We start from the raw sequence: 13,142 nt of genomic DNA, 5'->3' as shown, positions 1-13,142 counted from the left end.
TTGAGGAGGGAGATCAGGATTAGCCATCATGATTAGCAGGTGCTCTGGAATAGTGATGTAACTGTTCACTTAAATTCAGTTAAACGCAGGGTGGAAAAGAATATTGGTCTCTTAAACTTCTTTTGGTTTAAATGTCTCAACAACTCTACTAAAACAAAAACCAAAAAAGCCTCCACCTTAACATACTATCTATGGCCTCTTATAACTTCGGTGTATGTATAATTTTCAAAAACGTAGCATATTCAATATGCATGTAAACTGTTATGATAAAAGTTTTTTCATATCCCCTTTTTCTATATTTCTCATTTTAATAACTGCTTAGTATTGCATTAACTGATATATGGTAGGCCTGGTTGGGGGCTTTCTCTCATTTCCCATGTAACAATGCTCTGTAAACACATCTAACAAATCGTGTTTTTCTTTTTTTTTGCTTGTTTGTTTTTGAGAAACTGTCAGAATTGGAGTTTTTAGAATATGATTTTATGGTTATTGCTACATATTATCAGACAACTTTCCAGAAATTATACTCATTTATACTGTCACTGTATTCTCCCTATAACTTTGCAAGCATTGTGATAAATTTTTATAAATTTAATATGCATAAAATAATGTCTTATAATTGTTTTAACTGGCATCTTAAGTACTATTTTCACTGAACGCTTCGCTATTTGTCTTTTCTGTGAATTTTCTGTCCATATCCTTGGCCAATGACTACCAAGCAGACTTTTTCAACCATATCTGCCCACAATGATTTAAAATTATGATCATATAGTATTTTCTTTGAACAAGCACAGTGATTTTCTTGGGAGGGAGGCAGATAATTGTGATATTAATGAAGGTATTAGGCTTCTAGGTGGCCAATTCTACAGTATTTTTCTTTACTTTATAAAATTTTTTTTATGTTTATTTATTTTTGTGAGTCAGAAGGAGACAGAGCACAAGCAGGGGAGGGGCAGAGAGAGAGAGGGAGACAGAGAGTCTGAAGTAGGCTCCAGGCTCCAAGCTGTCAGCACAGAGCCTGACACGAGGCTCAAACTCATGAACTGTGAGATCATGACCTGAGCCAAAATTGGACACTCAACCGACTGAGCCACCCAGGCACCCCTACAGTATTTTTCAGAGGGGAATGCAGATCCTAACTTTGGTCTCATAGAGAAGGTCAACGAATTGGGACACCAATTCAGGTCTGGGGGTGGGGTATGTAGGTTACAAGGTAAAGGTATTCAGCTCACCTTGTGGTCTTTGCCCACAAACTTGAAGACAGGAACCTGAAAGTGCTTTGCTAAGTGGTCTCGTGATGTGTACTGCTTCACTGAGTCATCTGAAACACAGCTGAAAGCAAGACAGGAGAGCACGTAAGACTTGATTGTTTCTACAGAGGTGGAAAAACAATCCAGTCCAATGTGTTTGGTCCAAAGAGTGGCTGACTGGGCGGAGGAGGCTGGGCTGAACTCAAGCTTGTTGAGAATGAAGGAAAAATGAAATTCCCTCCCTAGAAAGGCATCTTCAGATACAACCCTGTTCATTAATCATCTCTCATTCTCTGTACCCACAAACTGGGCACAAGGACCTCTTGACATATCAATGTACTGAAGTGCCAGCAACAGCACCCACATTTATTCCAACGATATCTCTGGAAATGAAGGTATCTTTGTAAGGCTGTATTTTTATTTGTAATACATGGTAGGGATTCTGCGGTTACATACTCGATAACTGGCTTAAAAAGGTTTTTCTTTTAACTAGACTTCATAAATATTTATTGGACACTTTATATACACTAACCCCCAAGGGGGGTTCAGAGATGAGCAAACCCCAACTTGTATTTCAAAGAGCTGCATAAAGACCTAAGTTCCAGAGAGAATAACTCGTTCTCCTGAGGAAAGTTCATTCACCTCCAAACTGCTGTAATTCCTCTTTTCCCAAATTTAACGCTAAGTTTTGGTTTTGTAGGGTTTTTGGGTTTTAATCTCAGGTCTACTGCTTGAAGTGAAACTCGTAGGGTACGTCAGGGTTAGCTGAGGAAAAGATGTGTTATTGATTCTCAATTTTGAGACCAGGGTTTAGTATTTGATGAACATTTTCTTCCTACAGGCCAGGGATTACACCTGTATCATCTTTCCCATTCTGAATTTTAAAGGAACTTTATTTTCCCTGAATGTATTTTCCCTTTTATGGATACCTAATAGTTCTTGCCTGCCAGGTCAGGAAAAAAAAGTGGGGATCAGAAGTAGAAGTCTATGAAATTGGATACTTGCTCCACATGCTTAAAGACCACTTTCCAGTTCATCGCTAAGTTTCAGTGCAGTTGAAAAATCCCATAAAATTGTTTAAAAATAAGGCATTGTGACTTATATTACCACTAGTACCATATTGCCCTGAACTGAAGAAGATCTAAATATATAATGCAGTCTCTGTTATTTCTTGTATTTATGTACTCATTTTCATTTTCCTGAGGTAAAGTTAATTTATACCATCTTTTGATTATGTTCTATAATAAATACCTACTGCATATCTAATCTAATGCAACATACTCTGCTGGGAACTGCAGAGGATATAAAGATGAAAAATATGGTCTGTGATGTCAAGGAGTTTACAGTCTGTATCTATGATAAAAAAGAGTAAAGCGATATTAAAATGGCACTTTTCATCTAAGTGCCTCACCATTTTCAATTTATTTTTACCTAAAAATACTATTGTTGTTGTTGTTGTTTTTTCAAGCGAGAATGAGGCAAAAAGAATTGTTATAGAAGAGAACCCAGAACAAATTCTGGCTCTTGACTTGGGGTTTGCCATGATTACACAATGCTAGTTCATCAGCTCTAAGTTGGTGTGTTGAAAGAAAGTAACAATGGTATATAGGATAATACAAAATCATTGATTACCCAAATGTTGTCCAGTATTTTATTTTGGAATTCAATGTGTTTCTTTTTCTGGAGAATAACTTTCTAATTCTACTTTGCGTGGGCTTGTATTAAATTACTTTGCATTCTCAGAGCACAGGCCGATTGAAACTGGAGGGAGGTAAACGAGATGTGCCAAATATCAGGAGAAACCATCCCAATTTAAATTTAAGCTGAGGACGATGAATAATCAAACAGTTTATAAATGTAATCACACTGCATTATGTTTACTTTAGGGCTCTGGACTAGCTTCAGATTATTGTTATGTTAAATGCTCACGCAATAATTCATTTGACCAATATTTAATGACCCTATAGGCTAGGCATTGAGGAGGAAAGAGAAGGAAAGAATATTTCTAGTTCAGGTTGGAAGGAATCAGGGAAGGCTTCATGGAGGAAAGAAATCCTGTTGAATCTTGAAGGACCAGTAAGATTCAGGCAGCAAGAAAAGGGGAAGAAGATTTCAGGCAGAGGAAACAACAGGTGCAGTCAGAAGGGTGTAAGGAACAATGGAGTGTGGGAATTGCCTGTAGTTCCCTTTGCCAGGAGCAGAAACTGGAGAAGGCAGAGGTCAGAGGGTGAGGCACAATAAGCCAGGCTCAGAGTTGGATTTTATCTTGAGGAATTGTCTCATATACACCATTACAGTACTATCCATTATTGTGCCAGAGATGGGACTATTTGCCTGGTTACTAAATAGATCTCTACAGCTGTGTTTTTGAGTTCTTGTCTCTGGCTTTTAAGCATTTTAATTTCTCCTGTAGCATTTTCAGGAGGGGGGCTATTTTGTACATGCTAAGGGCTGGAAAATTAAATAGCACAGCTTCTTAGAACTGTCTAAAATAAAAAGTATATAGTCCTTAACTATCTGAGTAACAAATACATAAACAAACTTTGCAAGCTTTATTGAGACTGTAGATTACATCTTTTTCCAGTAAGTGGGTTATTATACATTTATTTTTGTAAAAAGTAAGTACAGGGGAAGGAGAACACTCTTGGAATGAGAGAAAAGTTCCCTATCTTGATTATAGTGATGGCTTCATGAATGTATACATCAGAACTTACCCAACTGTACACTTTCAATGTGTATGCTCACTGTATGAGAATGGTACTCCAATAATGCTGTTAGAAAAAAAAAAGGAACCAAAATCTCCTCTCCCCCTAAAAGAAAATCCATTCCTTAATCTATTAACTTTAGGATGTGAGTGAAAAAAATAAATAAAAAGTGATACTTCTAATTTTCACTTTAAAGCTTTGTGAAGATAACTTTAAGATGGCAAGAAATCCCAAGAACTACAGACTCCTATGAGACCTATTACTGGCCACCCAAAACAGCTCAGAATGATAAAATTTCCATTTTCTGAACACAAGAAAAGGAGGCTACAGAAAGCTGAGGCTAGAAGTACTCCTGCTGGTAAACAGTGAAATTTACTAACCAAAGGAAATCAAGAGCCATCAAAGTTTTCAACATGGATCTGACCATATATATATATTTTTTTTTTTTTTCAAAAATTTAAAGTTTGTCTTCCTTTTGACTAGATATCCAGGGACTCTTGAAGCTGAGATTTGAGAGTTGGGACTTAGGGGGCTGTTGGGAGGCTGTTTTAGCTGTCCAGGTGAAAGATAACAAGGGCTGGAATTAAGACAGTAAGAGAACAGAGAGAACAGCGTGGGGGTACTGCTACTTTCTACAAAAGGCTCTTGGTTGATCCCAATGTGCTTCAAGAGTTGAAAAATCACTGTGTGAGAGATTGACAACAGCAGGTGGAGGTTGCCTGTGATGAGAGATCTGGTAGATAAAAGCTAAGTAGATATTTCAGAGTCCAGCAGGCCAATTAGCAAAGGGCATGGCCCATGTGGTGCTCTTGCTAGACCATTTCCCTTTCATTGAGCTGCAGTCCCTGCCCCTACCTGAGATATGTCCCACCTGACACTGAGAACAAGGAAGAAACTGATAAGATTCTGCCATGAGTTTGGGGTATGAGTGCAATATTCCTGGGAATGTAAGCAATGGATGGGATAACCACCAGACTTCCAATGATCCCATGAGACACACATAGTTCTCAATCCAAGGATTCTTAGGAGATAAAGGAAATCTCCTTTGTATAAAACAAGCACAGAAAAACCAAATTTCACTTGACCTTTCTTCTCCTGAAACCTTTCAAGTATTTCTTTTCTCTCCTTCACTACCCAAGCTGCTGCTGCTGCTGCTGCTGCTGCTGCTTCTTCTTCTTCTTCTTCTTCTTCTTCTTCAAGTTTATTTATTTATTTTGAGAGAGAGAGAGAGCACGCACACACAAGCAGGCTCTGTGCTGTCAACACAGAGCTCGATGCAGGGGTTAAACTCACAAATCATGAGATCATGACCTGAGCCAAAACCAAGAGTCGCCCCTCGCTACCAAGCTTCTTAAAAGAGAAGTCTACAAGGGGTGCCTGTAGTCTACAGGGATGATTCTTGCTCCTTTATCTCTAGTCCTGACCTTGTTCCAAGGTCTGATATACATTTCCAACTGCCCACTGAACTTCTCTTCCCATATATCCTACAGGCATTTACAATTCAATAGCATTACTTGGAATTATCATATTCAATATTTCACCTCAAACCTGCTTTTCTACTTATAGCCTTCCGTCTTGGTTAATGGCATCTAGTCAGTCACCTGAGCTAGACCCCTTGGAGTCATTTTTGACTCTCTGCTCCCTCACCAGTTTTTACCTCCAATATGTCAATGAGTGGCTTCTGAACCACTTAAGAACTCATAAGAGTGCCATGTTGTTTTAGGAAATGACCGAGTAGGCTTGTGCACTTAGAAGGTGGATGTGAACTGGGGGTAGTAAATCGTGTAAGCAGCATAATTACCCATCCTGGATGAGGTAGTACTTCAGGATCTCGTCGATCTTGGAGGTGGGGGTGGCAAAGCAGCTCTCCACTAGGCTTTCTAAGCCATTCACGTGCACGACAGGCTCAATGCCAAAGTAGAGGGAGTCTCGAAGCTTGAGGGTGGGCAAAGCTTCCTGGTAAGGCTCTTCAAACTCATTGTCCTTGAAGATCTCCAGAGTGAATGGGAAGATTCCATGACTGCGGCCCATGATTTCCAGTGGCGTATTTCGAAGGTTAGGAACGTAGCCTTCCGAAATGGTGTACAGGCGTGGAAACTCGCAGGTCACTGGGATCAGCAGTTTGCTGGTTCGGATGATGATGTCCCCGCTGCTCCCTGGGGTCTGCTTGGGTAGACCTGTCACAAGGTTGCTTGCCACGATCTTGTCATTTACCACCTGAGCCAGGCCAGGGCCAGGAGAAGAAAAGATTTTATGTTTATTTCTAAGGAGTTCCCCATCCCCACCTCCCAAACTCTGCCCCACTCCTGACTGTAACATTCTCTCAACTTCTATTTACATCAAAACACATAAAAGATTTGGTTGCTGAAGACTGGAACTGTTTTTTTTTTTAATCACTTCTTTTTAGCAAGATGTTCTGACTGTTAAGAATTTTATATACTACTTCATGGTCAACCCACGCATTCCTTTGGAGTATTACTCATAAAACCTGAACTATGCAGAATCAGCAAATTCAAAGCTCTGGTATTTTAGGAAGGAATGGCTTCTATTTTTTTTTTTTTTCTGGACTCCTAGACCTGCTGATCAGGCTGCGGCCTGACCTTGTGCTGAACTCATCCACAGGCAGAACTTCAGCTATCACATTTATGCAGATGACTTTCAGTTCTTTGTCTCCAGCCTTGTCTGCTCTCCCGGGTGCCAGCAAATCCAACACACCACGGGGGCCTTTCTACTTAATCATCTACAGATACAATAAACACAATTTGCCTAAAGTGGGACCACCTTCTCCCGAGATACCACCCCCATGTCTCAATCTAAGTTCAATTAGCTCTCTGATTTCTCTTAGTCGAATTCAGCAAATAAATATTTATTTAATCAGATGGTCATGAGAATCTCTGCCCTGATCTCCTGGATCCAGGTCCCCTTTTCTTTATCCATTTCTCATGCTTCTGATCTCATCACAACAGTGCCTGCAACCCCCCTCTACGGTATAGAGCCCAAACGTCTCACCCTCGCACACAAGGCAGATCTTTGGAAGCAGTCTCGCACCCCCACCCCCACCCTACCCTGTCTACTTTTCTAGTTTCCTTTTCCAATATGAATTCCTTGCCAGTCAGTCTGAACTGCCCATTCACTCAGCATAAGCCTTAAACATTCCTATATCTGAGACTTGCTCACTTGTTTCTCATCTGAAATGCCCTCTCCTCTCTGTATAAGCCACACACATGCTTCTACTCCAGTTCAAGTCCCATTCGTCTTGACATCCCCAATGTTTGTCCCTTTCTAGACTGCTATAGCACCTGTCATCTGTATCACTGTTTCTTTCTTTCTTTTTTAATTTATTTTTGAGAGAGAAAGAGAGGGAGAGAGCATGCATGAGTGGGGGAGGGGCAGAGAGAGAGGGAGAGAGAGAATCCCAAACAGGCTCTTCACTGTCAGCACAGAGCCCGATGTGGGGCTCCATCCCAGAAACCATGACATCATGATCCGAGCCGAAATCCAGAGTTGGACACCTAACCGACTGAGCCTCCCGGGTACCCCTCACTGTTTCTTATTTATATATATATATATTGTGTGTGTGTGTGTGTGATCTCAATACTACTGTGTATGTTCTCAAAAGTTAGGAATCTTATTTCATATATCCCTCAGACTCCAATGCAGATTCTTGGACAAAAATACAAACCTTGAACCTCTGTCTAGTTTACTACTCGAACTCATTTGTTACCTCATAAGTGAACTTTCATCTGTGTCATTTGCTTTCTTCAAATAAAATAATTGGTCAGAGGAGATGCGACCAGTCTCCCAGTGCTGGTGCTGAGGCACTTGGGAAAATGTCTGTACACATTGGAGAGACAGGACCATTTAAGAACAGAAAGAGAAGAACTCTTCTTACCTCTCTGTGCTCACAGTGCCAGGACCACGGCAGACGCTCAATAATATATGTGTTAAATGAACGGCATATGATTCTTTGAGCTCCATTATTTAATGTGGAACTATTTCATCTATAACACAAGCCACGCTGCATACCTCTGTCAACTACCTCCCAAATAACTGGCTTTTGGTTATTCCCCAAGCGTCCTCCAGGAAGAACCTACATTGACCACTGTGCCACACGTCTTGAGGGAGAAGAGGATGTTGACATGGGTGCCGTTGGACACTCCTCGGCAGGAGGTGTTGGTCAGGAAGAGCTCCAGACCGCCAACCAGGTCCCTGGGGATGCTCACTTCAATGGTATTTGACCTGCACAACACGGGGACTGCGGCAGAAAGGGGGGTACTGTTAGAACTGGGAAATTTGAATTGGGAGAAGGGTAAGGACGGTGTCTAGGGGAAATAATTTTAACCTCACACAATTTGAGCTTTTTGTTTTATCCTTAAGAAAATCTATGAGGCTCAAAACAAGTTGGTGAATAAAACCAGGACTCCTAACTCCCAGGGTTGTGGTCTAATAATGATCCTCAAATAATTGTTCCCCGAATGAGGAAATATTGTGTTTGAGTTTCAATTCAACATTTATTTCAAAGTGTGGATAGCATAGTTCCACGAACTGAAACACCTAAAGGATTAACTTTTAGCACAAACACAATTTATTGGCAATACAGAAAAAGTACTGCTTTGATGTAGGCTTAAATTACATAACAGTACTGCTCTGACTTTACCATTAATTATGTCTCATAAAACAGAGGTAATAAAAACAACGTTAGTGCACTTGGGAAAGAGTTCCAAATTGTCCTTGCATTGTTCAGTAAACCATAAATGCTGACTATAAATTCCACTTTAACTTAATATGAAAAAGATTGCTTTTCTTTGGTGTTCCTGTGTTCAGTTTTCCAGACTCCACAAATACCCGAAAAGGAATACTTATGGGTACTGTCAGAAAATATGTGAGGACAACATCAATATGGGAGGATATATCATAACAATAACACAGTATAAGGAAATCAGAGATAGGTGCTCATTAAATATTTGCTATGTGAATGCGTTAATATTCTGGACATAAATAACTAGATTTCCAGAAAATAGTTCTCAGAGAATTATTGATGTTCACATTGTAATTGTAGGGAGACGAATCAGCTCCCTAGGCCTCTCAACTTAGTTTCACCACCCAATTATCTGTTAGAAAAGAGAGGAACTGCATCAGTGTCTTAGACTTCAAAATTTACTATTAGTTATACTGCTAATAATAGAAATTAGAGAAAAAAAATCAAAAGTAAAAAGCAAAGGAAACTGATGGACCATCAATCCCATTTCTGGGTATTTATCCAAAAGAACTGAAAACAGGATCTCAAAGAGATATTTGCACACTCATGTTCATAGCAGCATTATTTGCAATATCTAAAATGTAGAAGTAACTCAAGTGCCCATCAATGGATGAGTCCCTAAACAAAATGTAGTATATAAATACGGCAGAATATTATTCAGCTTTATGAAGAAAGGAAATCCTGTCATATGCCACATGGATGAACTTTGTGCTAAATGAAATGCTAAGTGAAATAAGTCAATCACAAAAGATACATAGTCACATGAGGTGTCTAAAGTAGTCAAACTTCATAGAAATAGAAAATATAATAGTGGTTGCCAGGGCAGGGGGTGGGGAGGGAGGAATGGGGGGAATTATTGTTTGATGGGTATTGAGTTTTAGTTTGGCAAGATAAAAACATTCTGGAAATCTGTTGCACAGCAATGTGAATATACTTACCACTAGCGAACTATACATTTGAAATTGGTTTAGATGGTCAATTTTCCGTTGTATGTTTTTTTTTTTTTGTACCAGAATTTTTTAAAAAGCAAAAGAAAATGAACTTGTTGGTACTGCTGTCTTAGAGAGCTTCTCTTTTGAATGATCCCAGAGTAAAGATGCAGAGATATACACTGTCGAAAGAGCTGGTGCTCTACAAGATGGGAATATTAACACACTTGAGTGAAGAAGGCAGGGAGATTCACGGGGGAGAGCAGAGGTTGAGCGCATCCGTGTACTACCTTGGCATGTGTGGTTATCCTCAGACAGCACCAAGCCCCGGGGACATTCACACTGATAGCCCTTCTCAGACACCAGGCAAAGATGGCTGCAGCCACCATTGTTATTGTGGCATCCTTCAATGTCTGCAATAAAACCAAAAGAAAAGGGAGTGATCTTGCAGGCCTCTTTCCCAAGAATTCTGTTCTTGGGCTGGCACTTGGCATCAGGGAATATATCACTGCAGTATCACTGGGGTCTACCCCAGTCACTGAGTCATGTAGGGAATTCCACACAAAAAATGTTTATTAAATGTTATAGCTAGAAAGAGCAATCTTAGAACATCTAAAGCTCTAACCTCTTAAGCTGGTCATTTTGTAGAATGACCTTCAATCTGGATTTGTCTGTTTTTCTCATGGTTATACGACAGTTTTGGAGAGGAAGACCCAAAAGTCATTTCTTAGTTGCTGTAATCCACCCATTTTGAAATTTTATAGCATATGACTGATATAAAAGGGACTGACAGAATATAAATTCAACTAGACTAGAGAGACGTATCCATTATTGCCAGTTGGTTGGATTGCCAGACCCTCTCCTCAAATCTCTAGGAACAATAGCACTGGGATACGTGCCTTGGGCTGATAGCACACTTATAAAAATGAGGCCCAGGGGCGCCTGGGTGGCTCAGTTGGTTAAGCGTCCGAATTCACCTCAGGTCATGATCTCACGGTTTGTGAGTTCGAGCCCCACGTCGGGCTCTGTGCTGACAGTTCAGAGCCTGGAGCCTGTTTCAGATTCTGTGTCTCCCTCTCTCTCTCTGACCCTCCCCCATTCATTCTCTATCTCTCTCTGTCTCAAAAGTAAATAAACATTAAAAAAAAATTAAAAAAAAAAAAAAACAACGAGGCCTGGATGACACACTCTCACATACTCTTTGTGACATTCCTCTCTTGAGGTGTTTTTTTAAAGTTTCCTTTAAGAAGCTTTGCATTTTGGGGTGCCTGGGTGGCTCCTTCGGTTAAGCGTCCAACTTCGGCTCAGGTCATGATCTCGCGGTTTGTGAGTTTGAGCCCCGCGTCGGGCTCTGTGCTGACAGCTCGGAGCCTGGAGCCTGCTTCCAATTCTGTGTCTCCCTCTCTCTCTGCCCCTCCCCTGCTCATGCTCTGTCTCTCTCTGCCTCAAAAATAAATAAAACGTAAAAAAAAAAAGCTTTGCATTTTCTTTCTCTTTCTCCTTCTCCTTCTCCTCCTCTATTTCCTTCTTCCTTTTCCTCCTCCTCCTTCCTCTTCCTTCTTTTCCTCTTCCTCTTCTTCTTTTTTAGTAGGCTTCATGCAGCATGGAGCCCAACATGGGCTTTAACTCACAACCCTGAAATCAAGACCTGAGCTGAGATCCAGAGTCAGACACTTCACCAACTGAGCCACCCAGGTGCCCCGAAAGTTTTGCATTTTCAAAAAGCATACTCAACCAAATGAACAAGAAAAAAATATTCAATTGAAAACTGAAGAAACTACCACACGATTTCATAGTTAGTTGGGAAAATTAATGACCTTTGTGGGCTCTAGACATTGGGAGGGGTCATCAAATTCCGGCTTAAGTTTTACTGGCACACAGTCACGCTCATTCATTTACCAATTGTCTGAGTGCTTTCTCACTACAGGGCAGACTTGAGTAGTTTCAACAGATTCCATATGATCCCCAGAGCCTAAAATACCTACCATTTGGTCTACACAGAAGTTTGCTACCCCTGTTATAGGAGTAAGATAAGTAAAGGGAATGCTTTCAAAGCATCTCAGATGCTCAAAGAAAGATAGAAACCGATTTCCAGTTATAGTTATAATTCTCAGTTCAATAACAGTTTAAAAAAATTAGTTCCTTGGAACATTAGTAAATTAACCTGGGATCAACCGATTTTTGTGAAACAAACAAAGAATACAAATTTGCAGCGAATTAATCCTTGCAAAACTTAGGAAGTATTAGGCTATTACCTGTTTACAAATCTGGATACTTAAAAAAGATACAAGTACTACTATTGGTTTTTGAAAGAGCTGAAAATGATATAGAACAATGTAGAAGGCAGCATAAAAATATACTAGAAAATGTTAAATCAACATTAATGGGATTTTTTTTCCAAAAATGATCTTCCTTAAGTCAATTTAATTTCTCTGGGTCTCGATTTCAATATTTATAAAAGGGAAGGGTTGGACTAAATGTTCACTCAGGCTATTTGCAGGTCTAAAACTGCAAAGCACAAAGTAAGTTGAAATTCTATGTTGGCATAAAGGGTTTAAGTCTCTTATGAGGATATTCCAAATGTTTGGATACATCTGGCAGGTGGGATTTTGGGTCATTTTAGTTACCTTTCATTTATTCCTCTGTATTTATTTTCTTCTATGAACATAATTTTCATAATAAACAAAACAATAAAAATTACATAAAATTAAAAAGAGGCTTTTATTTTAAAAAAGAAGATATAATTATTTAATGACTAAAGAAACAAATATGTTTGGACTATCAATAAAACTTAAGGGTTTCAAATATGCATCTTAATGCTAAAGTATACCTGATATATAAATTTTGTCTTCTCTTAAGATACTTTCAATCATGATTATTAGGTTTTAAAATTATATGAAGATTAGCACTAATACTGCCAATAAAATGCTTGCAAATAATTACAAATGTTCCTCATGGAACATTTCATTAATATTTCAATATGCAAAGATTGTTACATAAAATAATTAAGATTTAAAGAAGATTCAGGACATTACCCTTACTCAATAAAATTTAAAGTACATTTAGTCTTGTTATAAGTGACAGTAGTTTAATATTCTGGCTAATGGTCCCTCGGTTATTAATGCAAACTTTGTTGCATGGAACAAAATGTAGGAACTAGGCATAATTTTTCCTTTTGGGATAATATTTTATTATGTTGAATATTACCAGAATAAAGTGAACTCTTATAAGCAGTGTTGTACCACAAATTCGATTTAGCCTCACGGACAAATCATAGGTCCTCTGTAAATAATAATTAAGCCATTGATCTCTTCATATAATCTGCAAAGAGGGTTTTTCTTTTTTTTCTTTTGGTCCCTCAACTCCCAATGGTATGAGATTCAGACTCAGTAAAGTGGAAGGGATGACATTTTAGTTGTGATAATTTACAGGGGCAAAGGTGTCTTAGAGAAAGAACATTACCTAAGTTTCATATCATTGTGAGAGTACACAACTGCCA

General features: G+C 39.2%; 1 protein-coding gene across 2 annotated transcripts in view; it reads right to left on the bottom strand.

The window, feature by feature from the left end:
• The window catches only part of OIT3 (oncoprotein induced transcript 3), a 28,971-nt gene that overhangs the window by 2,115 nt on the left and 13,714 nt on the right, over positions 1-13,142 (bottom strand). For both annotated transcript variants that reach the window (XM_045437727.1, XM_045437726.1), the window contains 4 exons: positions 9,934-10,056; positions 8,050-8,210; positions 5,757-6,172; positions 1,233-1,332 (listed from right to left, as the gene is read on the bottom strand). In XM_045437727.1, coding sequence (XP_045293683.1) covers positions 1,233-1,332; positions 5,757-6,172; positions 8,050-8,210; positions 9,934-10,056 — 800 coding nt within the window. The remainder of the gene's footprint in view (positions 1-1,232; positions 1,333-5,756; positions 6,173-8,049; positions 8,211-9,933; positions 10,057-13,142) is intronic.

This window comes from Leopardus geoffroyi, chromosome D2, assembly GCF_018350155.1.
Source record: "Leopardus geoffroyi isolate Oge1 chromosome D2, O.geoffroyi_Oge1_pat1.0, whole genome shotgun sequence".
In the NCBI taxonomy this organism is placed as follows: Eukaryota; Metazoa; Chordata; class Mammalia; order Carnivora; family Felidae; genus Leopardus; species Leopardus geoffroyi.
This window is presented reverse-complemented; position numbering and strand designations above follow the sequence as displayed.